The 18,686-nt window shown below is 39.8% G+C and overlaps 1 protein-coding gene across 2 annotated transcripts; it reads right to left on the bottom strand.

Annotated features, from left to right (window-relative positions):
* Positions 1-835: 835 nt before the first annotated feature.
* Positions 836-18,119, bottom strand: smox (spermine oxidase). Of its 2 annotated transcripts, XM_031276757.2 has the most exons (8): positions 17,913-18,053; positions 11,784-11,898; positions 10,037-10,271; positions 8,186-8,412; positions 6,464-6,637; positions 3,567-4,311; positions 2,117-2,277; positions 836-1,038 (listed from the first exon to the last, which is right to left on the bottom strand). In XM_031276757.2, exons 2-8 carry the CDS (start codon positions 11,784-11,786, stop codon positions 886-888), a joined length of 1,698 nt encoding a protein of 565 aa, XP_031132617.1. In that variant the 5' UTR covers positions 11,787-11,898; positions 17,913-18,053; the 3' UTR covers positions 836-885. The 2 variants fall into 2 exon arrangements, with proteins under 2 accessions (XP_031132617.1, XP_031132618.1); XM_031276758.2 differs by lacking the exon at positions 11,784-11,898 and having other exon boundaries at positions 17,913-18,119.
* Positions 18,120-18,686: the final 567 nt, after the last annotated feature.

Raw genomic sequence — 18,686 nt, 5'->3', positions numbered from 1 at the left:
AGGCGTTGGTGTTGGTGAGGGGGGTAGAGGGGGGTTGAGATTCCTCGTCTCGGCTCTGACGTCTCCCATGATCAAAGGCTCCATGGACGTGGAGCGGTTTGTCATGCTACTTGAAAATAAGTAGGGAGGAAATACAAGATTTCAAAACTAAGGTCCCAGTTTTCTGTTGCTAATTAAAAGTCCCACATCTTTTCAGCCTCTGATGGTGTTTGCCACTGAAGAAGAGGATCAACACTGTTGTCCAACAGAAGTGAGGACTGGGTTGAGTTTATTTCTAACACCATCCATTATACATTATAGCATTGTAGCTTTTCTTTCTATGTGCACTCCCTTTCTGCCTTGCTCTCATGAAGGGTGATTGTATGGAAACAGCTCTTGCCTGAGGTTTTACTTTTCTGGAAAATATTCACTGGGACAGAAGTGGATGAAGAGGAGATATCTGATGGCTACCACTAGTGTGTTTAATATTTGAATGAATTAAGAAGACTTAACTGGTCTTGTTAGATGATGATAGAACTTTTATTTTGTTAAAACTTTCTCAATTTTTATTTAGCATTTTCATTATTTTTGAAATAAGTACGTACAGAAGGCACTTACAAAAACAATTTAAATTACAGATGCTGTTGTTATAAACATTAAATTAATGATTAAAAAAACATGACAGAATGATAAAGACAAGAAATGACAGCACCATTGGCAACCTTTGAACAGTAAATCTTAGATAAAAATGTAGCATGATTTGAATCTACAGTACAATAAAAACAAACGTATTAATGTAATAATGCCCGAGTTATGCTTTTAAGTGTAACTTAATCATCAAGATAAAAAGCTTAAAACTCAACAGTTTTGTATTTCTTTTTTCACTAGTCAGAGGTTCGTTTTATTTTACATATTAGGCTTTGTGGTTTCAGCTCTGTGCAAGTCCTGGTACATCTCTATTAGACGAGTGGCCTCTCTCTGTCCTGACAGCAAAGCACCATGGGTAGTGGAATAGTATTTTCTGTGGGTGGCCTCTCCAGCAAACAGGACCTGTAGAGGCTGAGGAAGGAGGAGGGGAGCAAAGGTTTAAAGATTTGAGAGAAGAAAACCAGATTCAGAACAAGAGCCGTCTGTGTCATTCATCCTGACATATTTTTGGCTGCTTGAGCAACATGATTTTTCATTTCCGTCACAGATTCCCTTGTTATTGCTCTACATGTAAGAGGTTGTGGTAATTTTCCTGAGGCCTTTAGATTTCAGTTTGACAGGGTGAAGGACTGCAGCGGAGAGGTCATGCCATTCCTTCAACAGTGTCAAGTGAGCGCACACAAATCCCCCCCGGCCCTTCTCCCCTTCAGCCAGAACACATCAGGTTTCATGATGTAGACTGCTGGCCAGAAAACAGCCTTCATTACCCCCCTGATACCAGCTGTATTTGCTCTGCATGTGCTGCGATGTGACATGGCAGTGATGACACGGCCGCATTACAGATGCTTTCAGAGTGCGTGCAGGGAGTGTAAACAACAGTGAAGATACTGCTGTAAAGGTACTTAACTGCTAAAATTTTCTACAACATCCAGAGTGCAATGAATATTTAGTTGGGTTTAAATGGAGCATTGGAATGAAAATTCCTCTGAGAATCAACAACTAGTTAGAAACTCACCACAACTAGCTAAACTCAAATAACGTCTCAGAAATTTGCCTTAATTTTCCCTTAAATTAGTAACACATTGCGTAGTTCTTTACAGAAAACCTTATTAAATTATTAGGAAATTACAGACCTTTAATTTTTTTTTTTTATTGTAATATTTTTATATATTTTTACTTTGTTTCATAATTTATTTCAGAGACTGTTCCCCAATGCAAGAGAAAAATGTACCCTTTTCATCTTAATTTGAATTATTAATTGCACTATACACCATACAGTGTGGTGGACAAAATAGCAGAAACGTGCAACAAAATAATGCTGTAGCAACACTAACCACAATCATCATTAATGTGAGTCTAATACCTTTCTGACACAATCTAACAGTAAAACCTTTACAAGGGTAATTATTTTCAGGGCTACTGAATTGCATTAAATGGTAGTGTTTTTATTATTTTGTCCACCCCCTGTGTTGTCTGATGGTGGTCTTACCGGAGCCTTGGTGCTGTTGGCATAAGGCAGCGGCATGGCCAGCCTCTCACAGTCCCCACCGCTGGATCCCACCCTGGTGAAGGAGTAGGAGCCTCGGATGAAAGGGTTACTGCCCCACGAGGAGCGCAGGACACGCCAGGGCTTAGGAATGTTGGGGTTCCCTGTGGACAGATGGACAGAGAGGGAGTCAGTACAGATAGTAGCGGCAGAAACTTAATGACGGTCATGGACAGTCTGGTGTCGACAAAATTCACTGCATTACAGAATCAAACCAGTTCCCACTAAGAATGTGGCGGCTTTGAGTTAAGGCCTTTTACTGGGACGTCCAATCTGCCAACTCTAATCAACTCGTGACCCTCTGTGAGCAGAAAGGCACCAGCGAGTCTATATGTAATTAAATCAACAGCTGAGGGGATTAAACCACCATGACCTTAATGAGGAATGCATGGTGTGCGTGGTGTTATGTGCAAGTGTGTGTGTGTGTGTGTGTGTGTGTGTGTGTGTGTGTGTGTGTGTGTGTGCATGTGTGCGCGCAGTTTCTCTGTGCGATTTACAGTCTGCAATCTATAGGAAGTCCACTGACCTCATCATGAAATGATAGTCACCGTCGCTGCACTCACACTGTGACCTATTTCTGAGGCAATCCCTTTACCAGAGAGGTTGCCTCTACCGCGGAAAAAATGAGTCCTTCCTACAGTATCGGCACATTCCTCATCTATTCCTAAACAATGAGTCAACCTGTAGTCATGCAATGAAGCACCTTGAAGCAGGAAAAAAGCCTCTGTTGCGCAAAAATGTGATGCGTTTTAGGTAACGAGTAGTAGCAACATTGGATAAGCCTCAGAGAAAAAGCACCCATGTGTGACACCTTTGTGTGTGTTTGTGTTTCTTCATCTTATCTAACATATGACCAATCCTTCTGCTCAGTGTTGCTTTTGTGGCAGTGACACCGGACAAGTTAGCCACTGCTCACTGGACACAAAAACTGGACACAAAAACAGACTGCTCTATTATCTGTCATCCTTTTGTCATGGAACTTACATCACAGCTGAAGCTTATGTCATTTCCTTTTATATGTAATGCAATGACCCAACCAAGTCACGTCAAGTTTGTATGAGTCACTGAGCTCAGCCACAGCCTTCCAATGCTATTGTGTTAGTTTAAGATTATTCATTCTTTGTGAGAGAGTTTGAAGACGGAAGTTGATCTCTCTCTGTCATACAAATCTACAGAAGTCAGACTTATAAAAGAATCTTTTATAAAGAATATTTTTGAAATCGTCCTCGGTTAAATAATGATTGAATAAAACAGTTACAGTGGGAATAAATGAGACACAAAGGAATTATTCCTGTGTGGATATCAACCTAGAAAACACAAAAGAAAAGCTGTATGATGGGTAACATGTGCCCAAAATACAAAGCTCTGTTTCCTTGTGTATGGGCGTGCTGACCTGTGAAGCGCCTCAGCAGCTCAGTGCAGGTCTCTGCCACTGTTTCGTCATCGCAGCGCTCCATGTACAGCGCCTCCTGCCCGCAGATCCAGCCGCTCAGCATGTAGCCGTAGCGCTCGGGCGGGTAGAGGACATCAAAGCTGCAGATCTTCTTATACCACAGCTCTTCAGGGTAGGCCAGCTGTTCTAGCTGAGCCTCATCCTCCCACACAAACTGGATGCTGTTGCACTCCGGGCTCCAGAAGGGCTCTTCGAACTCTAAGAATATCTTATCGGTGGTGCTGATGCCCAGCTTCTCGACGGCGAGCACTTTGTCCTCAGGCAGAGAGGGGGAGAACATGGCCTCGTGGTTCTGCTTCAGGACACCCAGAGAAGCTGTTACGATCACATGGTCGGCCGTGATCCACTCCTCGTCCTCGCACTCCACGTAAATGGGGTGACCCAGGATGAGAGGGTCTTGGCGAGGTTGGCAGCCGTGGTTGTTTTCATTGTGATTGTTGTCCTGGTGGGTGTCGCTGCTCTTGGTGATCACCTCCTGATGCTGGGCTGAGTGGTTCCAGTGGATGCAGCGGACCGGTTTGCTAAGGCTGACGGTGCGAGAGGGGATGTCCTGGGCTAGGAGCTCCACAACCTTCATGAAACCTTCAGGAATGACATAATGTGCACCGGGGATCTCTGTCCACTCGCCGAACTCACTCAGAGACACCTCATCCATACTGGGAGAGCTGCTTTCACAACTCTCCACCTGAAACAGGAAAAATGAAGCTATAGCATAAGTTCAGTCAGGAAGACTATCCTTGTGCATGCTTAGGCCTGTAGTTGTGTTTCTCATGCATCCTGCCTTTCACTCCTCTGTCAATCATGACATCAGCTGTTCTCATCAGCTGGTCACAGCAGTTGATCTCATCTATCCAATAGCACAGCAACACACCTACATTGTTGGCCTATCATACTGCCGCTGCCTCTGTTTGAATATGATTCTCTCTCTGCCTTTAGTACATTTATGCGGCTGTTGTGCGTGCGGTAAATTCACGGCTGTTGCGCTAAAACAGGTTCTCTCTGTTGCTGTCAGCTGTCATTTCAGTGCAAATTGTCACAAATGCGAAAGTGCCCCTTCACCTCCATCACCGCCAGTCTCATCAGAATCATCAGCCACCACCGCCACCAGTGTCTGGACTCCAAAGGGTGGGGGGGGGATTATCTTCTTGCTACTGCTCAGGGCAGATGCCCCTCTTAATTATCACAGATCACCTGTTATATTAAACATTTAATTATATTTCCACCACATTACCTGCTGCCTAATTACCTGAACCCCACCCAAAGACAACATTTTCATCTTTTTGCAAACGCGCTCCTGGTATTTTGAATCAACTCCAGTAAATCCCATTGAATTCATACTGTAGGTATGTCAACAATTCATCTCTACAGCTACAGCTCTGAACAAATCAGCATGATTTCACTGCTTTAAAAATGTTTTATTCAGAGCACACATACTGGTGCCGTGTTATTGAAAAGCAAAAATATGTTACTGCTTCTGCCTCATTAAATCGTGAGCTAGCATGGTAGCAGTTAGCTAATAGCTAATGTGTCACCGTAGGTTCTCTGCTGCAGTTCCCTACGTGCTCTGTTTCCTGATTCTTTGTGTGTGGGCAGGAGCACTCAAATGAATATAGCACTAATGTAGCACTTGCATGAATATATTAATGAAATGGCTGTTGATATAAGAGACAAAGCTTCAATTAAGGTGGGTGGCCTCATGCGGACAATAATCACGAGGGGGGGGGGGGGCAGTTTTAGCTCTTAGATGTTTTTTATGACCTCTGTCAGACCAAAAAACAAAAGAAACAATAACCTTCAATGTTGATTTCCTCTAACAATTACTTTAATTTTCACTTTACATCATGAGTTTACAATGAGTTATATAATTTAGTGCCAAGACGACATGATTAATTAATTAGCTGTTCATCATAGATTAGTCATTAAAAGCAATGCTTTGACATTTTAGGAGCTTTTTCGCTTTCTGGCTCTGAGCAGTTGGCATAAAACCAGCAGAGACTCCAGAAAATACCCGCTCCCGGCCAAGAAATAGTCCAACACATAACCCACCTTAAAACAGAATTGTTGTTTTTCCAATTATGTTTTGTATGGATTAAATAAGCCAGATATAACATGTTATCAGTGAGGCTGGTAGGCAGATATTTGTTGCCGTCGGACAGAGCCAGGCTAGCTGTTTCCCCCTGTTTTAAGTTTTTGTGCTAAGCTAATAGGCTGCTGACTGTAGGTTTATATTAGTTAATGTCATAAGTTGTTTATCAAGCAAACATGTCAAACAGTAGCTGGTGGCATCTTCTCAAATGTGACGATTTTCTGCTTTTCTCTGTTTGATATAATTGAAAATTAAATGTTTTCCTTTTGGGCTGTTGGAAAAAAAAAAAACTCGCATCACCATGGGATCTGGGAATTTGTGTCAGCCATTTTTCACTATTTTCTAACTAAACGGTTAATAAAGAAAATAGTCATCATTAGTTGCTCCTAGAGTAAAAGCTGTAAAAAAGAAAAGATATGAGTAAACCACAGGTCTCAACTGTGTGGTAGGAAAATGAACAGCTCTGCTTGAAATTACAAACCCTGAGCCTGATTATTTGTCATTGGATATCTACATGGATTATAGGTTAGGAGGAAGTAAATAATAAATAAAAGCTCATAATTGCTATGTAATTGGAAACCTAATGTTTATAATCAATAGTATAAGTCTAATTAACTCTTGGCATATTAGTGCCAGCCAGCAGGCATACAGGTTAGACCAATATCTGCTTTCTCATTCCAAGGGATTTGTGGGTTTGTATACTAACTACACACAGACACACAGACACACAGACACACAGACACACACACACCTTGAGGTACTGTTGAAGCATTGACAGTTTGAGCTTCTTGGTGCTCTCGGAATCATCAGGATCCAACATGATCTTTTTGCGCACCACGTCTCGTGTAAAGACGCCGACGCTGTTCTGGCTCTCAGCACAAACTGGCTTCCCATTCTGGAAAAACTCCTGAGTCAGCTCGTACACCTAAAGGGTGGTGAGATGGAGAGTAATCAGGAGGAAGAAGAATGAGGAAGGATGTCAAGAAAGCAGAGGGAAGAAAAAAAACCCACTAGTTTAGTTCAGTTCAGGGCAGATCGGGTCAGTACTTGATTGTTTCAAATGGTGAACTGCAGCATGATGGAGAAACCCCACAGGCAGCACAAATCACAAAGCTCTTTAAAAAGAAATGCAGTCGAGTATTTTTGGGCTGTTGGTCAGTGCTTTATTATATTGGTTTGTGTCTTGTATTGTTTTGTCTGTATTTTCTTGTTGAGTCCTGAATCTTGTGTTTTTAATTCACGCACCTATTGTTGAGTTTGTGTTTTGAATGATCTAGCTTAGGCTATAAATGCTGTGGTGTGTGGCATTGGTTTATGCTACATACATGTCCCTATACAAAATAAACATTGAATAAATAAATAAATTAAAGAAACAATCTGAATTTGTCAACTTGGGCTTTGGGGAAATTTTGACGGGTGTTTTTGTTATTCTGACGTTTTATTGACCAAATGATTAATCGGGGAAAAGAAATATTTAAACAGATTTATAGAAAAGGAAAGTAAGTAAAGTAAGCTTTGTAATTCTAGTCAAGTCAACTTTATTAATATACCCCAAAGTAGCAAATTAATTTCAAAGAGCTTTACAATATAGACAACATACACATAAAGCATGATGAAGATTTTAAATGGCTGAAAGAAAACTGGAGCAAGGTAGACAAGATGACTAAACAGGGCTAATTAATGTCGACAAGGCAAGAACCTATCTAGTCTTTAGGATGTTGAAACTGTTTGTAAAGGTGTTAGGGTTTGGGTTGTGAACGTTCATGAAGAAGATTTATCACAAGGACACAGCATGGGTGGATCATTTTGGACCTAAGATCATGTTCCATACTTCCTCTCTGTAAATGCTTTTCCAGACGTGACCTACTTAAACTATAATAATCATTCTCTAACGGGCTGCCAGAGAGCACAGAGCAGAAAACTGGACCAACGAAAATGGCCATTCCTTATTAAAGTCAGCATATTTTACTTCACCTCAAGATGGCTGAAGATAGTATTTAATAGTGTTATGATGAATGTTAGCAGTGGCTTGTATTTCCCCTTCAAGTTTGTTCAAATCATCTTAATGTACACTGTCTGACAACCTCTTATATATTCTACATTATCAGCCTTTATTGAAGCTGCAGGATGTTTATACTGTACGGATAGACATTTTCTAACTCAGGTCTCCATGTTTTTATGCACTGTTCTATCAAGTGGAAATATTCTAGATATCTTTGTGTATCATTTCATACACATTTCCCCCAATTCAGCCCAACATATTTACACTTTATATCAGTGGTAACTTCAGATGAGAATAAAGCTTCAACAATATTTAGGATGCATAGCATCCGTTTTTTAGGAGGTTACTACTGGTTACTATGCGACATAATTGAACTTACATAAACATATTTTGATGTGAGGCAGTATCTCTGTGCTCTTGTCCATGCATGCATTCATTCACGTGTGTCTCTGTGTGCATGTGTCCCCTCACCTCGTTGTACAGGTCACTGAACTCTTCCACCAGGTCCTTGGGGATCCTCTTCCCGATGTTGGTCTGGTAGTGAGCCACACCATTCTTGGTGTACAGGCTGATGCGTCCCACGCTCCTCTCTCCATCTGTGGTGTGCTCCAGCAGCCCGTTGTCCTCTGCCAGGTGGTACACTGGGTTCCCATTGGCACCATGGATCCAGGTGGCTCCAAGCTCCAAAGTTGCTTTTCCTATGAAAAAAGAAGAAGAAAAGAAACACAGATCAGTGTGAGTTTGAAAAAAAAAAATGGATCTCTTTGAAATCTGCATTGCCGCAGTCTGCTTTGTTAAGGCACAATCACACTTGAGTGTTAGATAATTGGACAGTTAAAGAAGGAGGTCAACTCAATGAACCTACTGCACTAAGCCCACTTGAATACCATTCATTTAATACTTTGCTGATGGCATATTTTTAATATTCATTTATATAATAAAAAATGGGCCAGTTATGGAAAAATATTTCTATGATTACATAAGCACATAAACAGGCATTTATATAACAGACACAATTATCCTCAATTATCCGTGTGCCTCACATACAAGTTTACATTTAACAGTGCAGTATGTATTATGTTTTACACGTGACCTCTTTTATGTGCATACAGTATCCGCGCAACTGGTTTGTTCTTGCCAGTTGAAAGAATTTGTCAGGCATCTTTATTATTTGTATTACTATTATTTACCTTGGAACTAGACATGCACCCAAGTGCATTAATTCCGTTTATTTAGGGAAACTAAGCGTGAATGTCTGGCTGGCTGATTGGACAGTATTCTAAGTTAATATGAACAGTACTTACTAATCAAAGTTAATTTTAAATATGAAAGAGGCAGATTAGAAAATACTGTTCCTGCAGCTTGTATCAGAAGATTCTTTGTTCTTGTATCAGGAGGCAAATAGTGCTTTGTGTGAATCTAGCTGAGAAAAATGTGAAATTGATGCTTGGAAGAAACACTTGTTCTCAAGTGTGCAATTTGTCTTGTGCACACAGGGAAACGCAAAAACAATATCCGTTGAGCTACCCAGCTACTGAACAGTTCACTTCTCTGCATTACAGTGGTATGTAAAAACACTTACATTGTTACTAAGAAACTATGGGAAATGATTACTATAAACCCACATACTGATGGTCTTAAAGAAATAGTTTGACCACTCTCAAGCCTGTACGCTAAATATGCAGCTACAGCCAGGAGTGAGTTAGCAACTTAGCATAGTCTGGCTCTGTCCAAAGATAACAAAATCTGTCCTTCAGCACCTCTAAACCTCACTGATTAACACGTTATATCTTGTTATTTGAATACAAAAAACAAACTGTAATTGACATGTTGTGGCTCAGCAGGGAGTTATCAATTAGTAAACAGTAACTTCCTGGAAGTTTAACCTCTGCAAAAAAGCTTTCAATATGTCGAGCTATTACTTAAAGTTCCCCTGATGTTGCTGTTTGTTACCCCTTTATTGTGCTTTTTCATTAGTACTTTCTTGATGAATTTTTGGACAACTGAGCTAAAATAATGCTCATAGCTAAAGAGGAAAGTCTATTAAACCCATGAAATTGCTGTATGTTTTGAAAAATGAAAAGGCAGAGGTATTGTACAGAATAAGTGTGTTGCACAAATCACAGTTACATTGTGTAGGTGTTATTCATAAACAAGTGTAGCACAAAGTTTGAGGTACATTACATGTCATTTAGCTGACGCTTCTATCCAAAGCGGCTTACAATTGCTATATATCAGAGGTTGTACGCCTCTGGAGCAAATAGGGGTTAAGTGTCTTGCTCAGGGACACATTGGTTGATGTATCGCAGTGCGTCCTCTTACCAAGCTGAACACTGTGAACTCTCCCGCCGATGTGGTCTGATGCCTCTAGGACAGTGACATCCGTGAAGCCGTTTTTCAGTAGGATCTTAGTTGCAGCAAGGCCGGCCAAGCCAGCACCAATCACTACTATTCGAGGCTGCCGATGAGTGCGTAGGTCGCTACTAAGAGGATCATCAGTGCTATCTGAGGAAATTTCACAACTTTGCATGCCGTCCAAGATCCTCTTCGATGGAGTCTGTTGGCAAAATAAAGAAAAGGACCCAAGTTAAAAATGGCCCCATTATGACACGAAGTGAGCAGGCGACAGGCGCTCATACAAAAGAATATTGAGTGTAAGAAATCTAACTCAACATATTTTTGAGTTGATATGTTCTACAAATGACACATTACATACCTTGAAAAAATGATAACATAACATACTGTGAAGTAACTCATGAATGCACACACTGCTGGTTGGGTGGCTCATGTTACCTTCTGCACTCCTGTAACATGTCCCTGCCTGTTGGGTATTTTTCAGCTACTGATCCCAGCTTCTGGGCATAATATATTATTTTGTGTGAATGTGATAATGTCTTGTGTCAAGATATCCGATCCACCATTTGCATACAAGTTATTATCTTGTTCAAAGATAATATCCATATCATATCCATATTTTGTAAACAAAAGACAATGCATTGTGCAAACAAATGATTACCCTGGCAGAGGTGGAAAGAGGACTAGAATATTGTACTCAAGTAAAAGTACTGTTACTGTAAATACATTTTACTTAAGGAAAAATAAAAGTACTTAAGTAAAAATGTAAATGTAGGTCAGTTAAAATGTACTGAGTAAACGTTACTGCGTTACATTTAAAAGGGGAGGGGTTATGATGAGATCCTTTTAAAATTAAAAAAAACATCTTTAGGCAATAAAAAGATTGCATTAAATGTCAACTTATATACAAGTTGAAAATAAATTCCATTTTTATAGAAACACTTTGCAGCCTGCACATACAACTGTTTATTAAGTTTAAATATACAACCACCTTCCTCACTAAAAATAACCAGAAAAGATGACTTAAAAAGAGCTATGGACACCTTGGCTACATACATTAAATAGCCTGAAACTACTTTCAGAATTAGCCAAAATAAACATCACCAAAGCATACAACGTGGACATGTATAAACAATATAAACTCCACAGCGGCTGCAGGTGTTCCGTCATTCATTAAGATAGATACAACCTTTTTTTTTTTTTTAACTATGCTGAGGTACAAAATAAATGATAATTATAACTACACCCCATGTGATTCTTAACCCTCTGGGGTCTAAAGGTTTTTTTCAGACACACAGATGATTTTGGCATGCCCTAATATTGTTGTCAATTTGAACAAATGTAAGCAGTATTTTAAGAACCTTGGTGTTTTTGTTCAGCTACAATAATAGGCTATCATACATAGCATACATTTTCAGAAAGCTTAGTGGCCAGGGGGCTGGACATTTCCCCAAACTGTCAATAAAATAAATCATATTCCCGACATCAAAATACTGATTGAAATTTAGAAAGAATGTAGATCGCAGACGTCATCGTCAAGGTCGGATGACGTCATTGCATAATAATTAGTGTATTCACCGCTGGTAGAGAGGAGAGGCTGTTTTGTTTTTGCAAGAATTTTCCACATAACATATGTAGGGTAGGAATTTGGCGTAAACAGCATTACTAATCTTGAAAAATATTCACAGTTCACAAAATGAATGGCGATATTTACCATATATTTGCTTATTGGAATTCTTCCTTATATGACCCACATTTACAGCTGCATGCGCTGTAACCAATCTGCTACCAAAGCGCTCCACAACCCTGTTTTTCTGTCAGAGAACAGACTAAACACAAATAAGAAATGATTTATTATTGCACATCTCAAATGTTACTGAAATTGTTCAATGACACAAACATTCAGAGTGAAGAATACACAAGCAACCTTGTTTTTCCTGTACACAAGGCTGATTGCTGTGAATGTATGGACAGCTGTGTGTGAGAATAACACAGTGGGAGTCTATTCAGAAGATGTTCCAAGCCAGTGGAGAAATTTACTAACAATAGTAAGCGGTCGTTTTTTATGTACACTGCTATAACTATTATCTAAGAGCCTTTAATATGAAATGGGTCTGTTTTTCCAGCAACAACACCAAGTCCTCTGAAGTAAGACGGTGATACCCTGTTGTTACACAATATACACACATTCCCCGCTTTGTTACCACAGCAACACAGGACACAGGACAGTGCATATGGCACTATGTGCAAAATACACACTTATGTTTCCAACAGGTTGAGATCACACAGCAGAAAGGATTCAGTGGATTTGAATATTATACATATATGAAATCATTCATCTTCCTCTGATTGGCATGTACATGTATGTGCACTAACATACACATTACTTTGACAGAGGATAGTTTCCATCTCCGCTTATTTTTAACCTTGATTTAACTTTGACTTTTGGTAAACTGTGTCATAAGCAAGTTGTCAATTTTGACAACTCAGCTGGAGAAGTCACAAGAGCTGACAAAGAGAGTCAGAGAGGAAACCAAAATCCAGAGTTGCAAGAAAACATGTCTGGGGATAACATAAGTTGAAGTAGGAACCAGTCAAACTAAAGGGACATATACAGGGACTTCCGTAAATCTCTATAACCTGTTTCAAAGTCTACCAGAGTCTTGAATGATCTCTGACCTCAAACACAGATGTGAGTTAAACCTGCTAATCTGGACAGGTCAACACACAGGTCATCTAATCTGACTTCATGACTGTCGTCCTGAATGTGGGTAAGACATGGCACAGATTTAATGGCAGGTGTTTCTGTTAGAAGTAGCAATATGACAATATATATTGAAAAACAATATAAATCTGTCTGATGTAGCCAATCGAGCAGAATTTCTTTGTGGCAATATCGGATTTCTACATGATTTGGTTTCTTGATTTGCCATATATCTAATCCAGAAAATGTACTATATCAGTATATCGTAACATACAAAGATATGTAACTAGAAGGGCACTTGGAGAGCACAGACCTCTGCCAAGGCCATGCCCTACCTCACAATGTTATGGGGAAAATTATTTGTGTATCGGCCTCATGATCTGAATTCGCTCCAAAATATGACTTCTTTCTTGACCCATGCTACACCCTTCCACCAAGTGTCATGAAAACCGTTTTTTCCATAATCCTGCTGACAAACTAAGAAAACCGAACCGAAAACACTACCTCCTTGGCAGAGATAACAATAGATTAATGTATCCATATTGCACAATCCTAAAAGACTTCAGTCTGCACTTGTTGTACTCAACATATACTGCTAGACCTCACACTGAACTGTATCCGCCAAATAAAGCCATGTTTCAATTCCAGTTCTGTCTCTTTCTCTAAAAACTTATCTTACCTTAGCCATGAATACTAAATATTAAAAAACACAGTTCAACAACATTGTTAATCATCAGTTGGATTCCCAGAATCATAGTTTCCAAATCACTGTCAAGGACACTTATGATGAAAGATCATGTTTGTGAAGTCCAAATTAGGAAATGTCCTGTGAGTAATAGAGAAAACCATCATGTAATTACAGTAAGGTAAAAAATGCAAATAGGGTGTGAAATATATGCACTACCCCAGGAGGCAGCTGTTCATTTCACACAGAGGTTTCCCTTTTCGAAACACATTTTTCCTCATAAATCATTTTAGCAGTTATTTGGGACTATTTGAATCAGTGGCACATCAACTTCCTTGACAGAAAAAGAGAGAAGTCCTGCTATTATGTAAAGATGTGTATCTGATATCTGAAAATTAAGATATGTAAGCTTGAGTTTCCTGCTCATCTGTCTACTTTCATACAGTGCACTTGAGTGAGCGTATATGTGGATAAAGGGCTAATCATCTTGTCTGATCGTGACATTTTAGTAAAGAGACACTTCAACAAACATGCAGGCACAGTTACAGACACGGGCAAATATCTTAATAGTTTTGGTCAAAATTCCAGCAACAAGGGTCATCATTTAAACCCATTGTAATGTGTTTGCAATGGGTTCTTTACATAGTGTTACTGCTGTTTTGACCTTTTCACTACAGTATATCCCTTCTCTATGCACCTTGGGAGTAGGTGAGGTTGTACAAAAAATCCCAACTCTACTTCCAGAAATGGGATGACCAAGCAGTTTTAGGCTTTTACTGTTCACTAAAAAACTCAAATAAGGCCAGAAAATTGTGTTTATAGACAGACTGTATAAAAGAAGTGTACGTAGCCTCCGGGTCTAAAAAGTGAAGCCAATTGGAAGTGCCTCAAACCTGCCTTCTTTCAAAGATTTTTTTGGGGAGGTTTTTCCACCTTTAATTGATAGGACAGGTGAGAAAGGGGGAAGACATGCAGGAAATCGTCACAGGTCAGTCTTGAACCCTGGACCTCTGTGGTGAGGCATAAGCCTCTCAGTATATGTGTGCCTGCTCTACCCACTGAACCAACCCGGCCACACAAACCTGCCTTCTTTCTAATGGCCAGCAAGGGGTGACTCCACTGTTTGCAAAAAGAGGTGGTTAGTCAGATAGCTAGTTTTAGGTCTTCTTCAATGCTACATGATGTTCATTTAATAAATTAAGGTCCCATTTAGAGTAAAAGACGTTGGGCATTGTCCGTATTTTCGTCTAAGAACTTTCACCCTTTCACTGTGATTTCAGTTCATGAAAGTTAATTGTAATATTTTAGTTGCCTAAACATGTCCTGTTCAGCTTTTAGTTGTACTAAAAGACATTGAGGAGTCAGCTGTTCATTTTTACCAGTAAGTACATTTTGTTTTAAGTATGTTTTTCACTAGCCCAAATTAGAATCCAAATCAATATCACAGTTAACGTGAATTACGGATGCACCTTGCTAACCAAGCTAGCTAGTTAGCGTTAGCTCCACCCTCTCATCCAAATATGGTCACTTCTGGCTCCAAAAAACAAGATGGTGATCTCAAGGCTTCAAACCGGTACCAATGGGTGACATCACAGTGGCTACATCCACTTCTTTTATACGGTCTATGATTGTGTCACTTTACTGTAATACAGGAAACATTTAAACTGTAACATCTTATCATCCTTTCATGAGAAAACTCTCTATTATAGCTTCAATGATTCAGTGTTCACTCAGAATGAATCTGTTAATGTTGGGCTTGACCTTTAAAATAAAGCACATTTCAGTGAAAAATTCACCTGATTCTAAAAATTCGTAGGCAGCAACACTGATTTTAAATGGCAGATCTAATTCATAGACAGCCTTGATTACTTTACACACTGGCCCCTCTGACAGATTGTGCATCCCGCCCTGGTTGCTTGTAATTATTCCACGGCTGGTTAATACACTCGCCACATGCCACTTCGCCACGCTTTACACCACTGCACACAGATTAATGTGTGGGCTGGCCTTGGGTAGATAGGCGGCTCATGGTGGTGGTGAAGTGAGGAGGGAGGGGGCTACCACTGACCTAGAAATGACAATCAACAATACAGTGCATCTGCCGGTGGCCTTTTTAAAATCTTAAATGAGTGTGTCTGACTTCCCATCTTTCATCTTTAGAGCTTTCCTCTCTCTTTAATTGTGGACATTGCAGCTGGGTCCAGACTCACATCTGCATTGTCTTTATCAGTCCCATGTAGGCTTGGGCTGCTGTAAAAAATGTCAAACCGTTTGAATATTAAGCCAGATTTTTGCCACTAGGTGTCACACTTGACTCAGCCGTGTCTAACTGAGACCATAGACCTTATAGTCAAGTAAGTCAAGTCAAGTAGAACTTTATTTGTTCCCAGAGGGGCAAATGGCTTAGTAAAGGGGCCGGAAGTTGCAATTCTACTGTTTGGCCACTATCTTCAATTTGCTTTAAGCCCGGCCGGTGCACTTTCTGGGCGGCCTGGTAAATTGCTGTCAGACACTAGCGGCTACGCTAGTTTGTTGGTTTATAAACAAACATAACATTATGTTAATCCTGTTGTCGTATTGCTTATTACCAGTGTTAGGCAACACTACTTGGAAAGTTAGTAAGCTAAGCTATTGGTTATTCTACATTAAATAGAGTTTTACTAACGTTAGCCCCCAACTAAAATGCCGTCAGCACAGGTTGCTAATGTAGACTACTTTTTATTTTGCCAGAAGGTGTCATAGTGACAAATGTTGGCCTACACTGGACCGGACCAGACACCGGACAGATCATCCCAACTCTAGTCCCATGTGAGTATTACCATGGTAATTACACATCTCTACATCAAAGAAAAACAATGCAGTGTAGTCTGAGGGCTTCGTGCCAAAGGCCAGACATTCCACACTTCTCTCTCAGCTCTGATTTTCCCAAGCTGGGATGATTGAGTGGAAGCACCACACACACACACACACACACACACACACACACACACACACACAAACACACACACACACACACACACACACACACACACACACACACACACACACACACACACTCACACTCACACAGACACCTCACAGCTGTGCTACACACCACACTGGATGGTCCCCTGGTGCAGATAAAGAGTGCCCTGAGACTATTGTAGTATTCCTAAAGATACACACAACAGGCTCAAGGCATTCAATTACACAATGATGGCAGGAAAAGTATCACCACAGAGATATAGAGAACATAAACAATTTTTTTAACTATATATAGTTCTGTCATGAAAAACACATCCTTGAAAGCCTTGAGAAATAAAATGTGGTTACCACTCTAATAAGCCTCTGTTATAAAGAGTTTATAAATTGTAACTAATTTATTGAGAGCCAAAAAAGCATTTGCTAATGCTTTATATATCTGTTATGAGCCAGTGATAAGGGCAACTTTTGGATTGCCAGGTTGTACAAAATCTGGTTGGACGGTTTGATCACTTACTTAAGCCAAAATCTATTTTTTATTATCAAATGTTAACATTTATACCTGCAGACCTGATGGATTGTAAATCTTTTTGACTTACTAACATTTATAAGTGCACGCTTGTTAGAAAGTGAAAAAGCAATGACATACTGAGGGTAGGCAAGTAAGCAGCTCTTTACCTAACCTGACCTTTCTTAATGTTTTATTAGTAGATTATAACTGACCTATAAAACATTAGAAATGTAATTTATTAACCATTAATACAGCCATTAGTTACAATTAATGGTAACAAATAAACCCTTTATAAAATGTGGCTTATTTGAAAGTGGTAGGCTACCAAAAATGCAAATAATGAAATGAGAACTTTTAACAGATATGAAAAATCTGACTGAAGACAGAAAGAAGGTCTAAGTGTTTGATGTCATCCTATATAGTGCGTGGCTGGACAACTCATATGGGAAAATCCTTTACTGCCACGTAACTGTGATGTGGCAAAAAAAAAGTGGCAGCAGTTTGAAACAAAGCGAACAACTTCACTGAGTTACTCTGATTAATTGTCTGCGAAAGACAACATGTGATGGAGACGCAGCAAATCCGAAACACATTTTAATGCGGACAAATAAAGCGAAAAACACAAATCCACCTTATTCCAGCCAGAGCAGACTAAGAACACACTACGATACATCAATGTAACTAACATTTAATGTGATCGGTGTGGTCACACAGTTTCGTGCAGCGTGTCTTATCAACACGAACAACTGTGGGATATTATTATTCAGTATAATGTTGCCTATCTGATCGTTACGGTCGCTTACAGCGCCGACAACTACAGTAGAAATAAGCTGTTCTCACTGTATTTCCAGCGATCTGTACGAATACATGTATACAGCCTGTTCTTTTTGGTCAACATTTAAATCCCTGCACTGACCATCACCCACCGCCCCGCTGTTAAAAAATAAATCTGTTATGTGGTTTTAGTAGAGCAGCTGGTTACCTGGCTCTCTTGGTCTTCAGCTTTAAAACCTCAGAGTGCTCCGCTTTCCTTTGTGCCCGTTTTTCCCTCAGACCGGCACCGCTTTGTATTTATGCCTGGAAACCAGAAGCAGCCAGTTTTCCCGTGGCCGCTGCCTCCTCATTGATTAAATATGAGCAGTAATGACGACAAAGACCAGCCCCCACTCAGCAAAAGCCTGCTGTCACGGAGCTGCCTGCTGCTGCGTAATACCGTTTGTTGTTCTTAGCATGCAGGATGTGCGTGTGTGTGTGTGATCCTGCATGCTAAGAAAATCATTTTAATCTAAGCGAGAATTTTTTTTTGAAATTAATACACAGGCCTAAATAAAAATGTGAATACTATAATATCACAGTAATAATAATTACAATAACAATAATAAAAAACAATAAATCTAATGATAATATGAATAATTATAATAATAGCCTAGTTATATGATGCTGGTCTTTTTTTCACTCAAAAAAAAGTTAGGCTAATTTATATTGACATTTTTATGCATTATGGCACATGTGTGTTTCAGGTGGGAAAAGAGAGACAAAAAACAGCCTGCAATAATACATGGGAAATACCATTTCCAATATGGTCAAATGTGGTTTATCAAGTCAAATATTATTTCACATGTGATATGTTAAAGAGTAACTTACCCCCCCACTGAAAATCTGCTGTTTGTTGTTGTTTTGGTTTAACATAACTGGTTGTAGTCGACACTTTGGGATCACTGTTTGGGGACAAGCACACTTCTGACAACGCCTGGGT

Source organism: Sander lucioperca, chromosome 4, assembly GCF_008315115.2.
Source record: "Sander lucioperca isolate FBNREF2018 chromosome 4, SLUC_FBN_1.2, whole genome shotgun sequence".
Lineage (NCBI taxonomy): Eukaryota > Metazoa > Chordata > Actinopteri > Perciformes > Percidae > Sander > Sander lucioperca.
The sequence above is the reverse complement of the archived record's forward strand: the minus strand, read 5'-3'. Positions and strand labels throughout refer to the sequence as shown.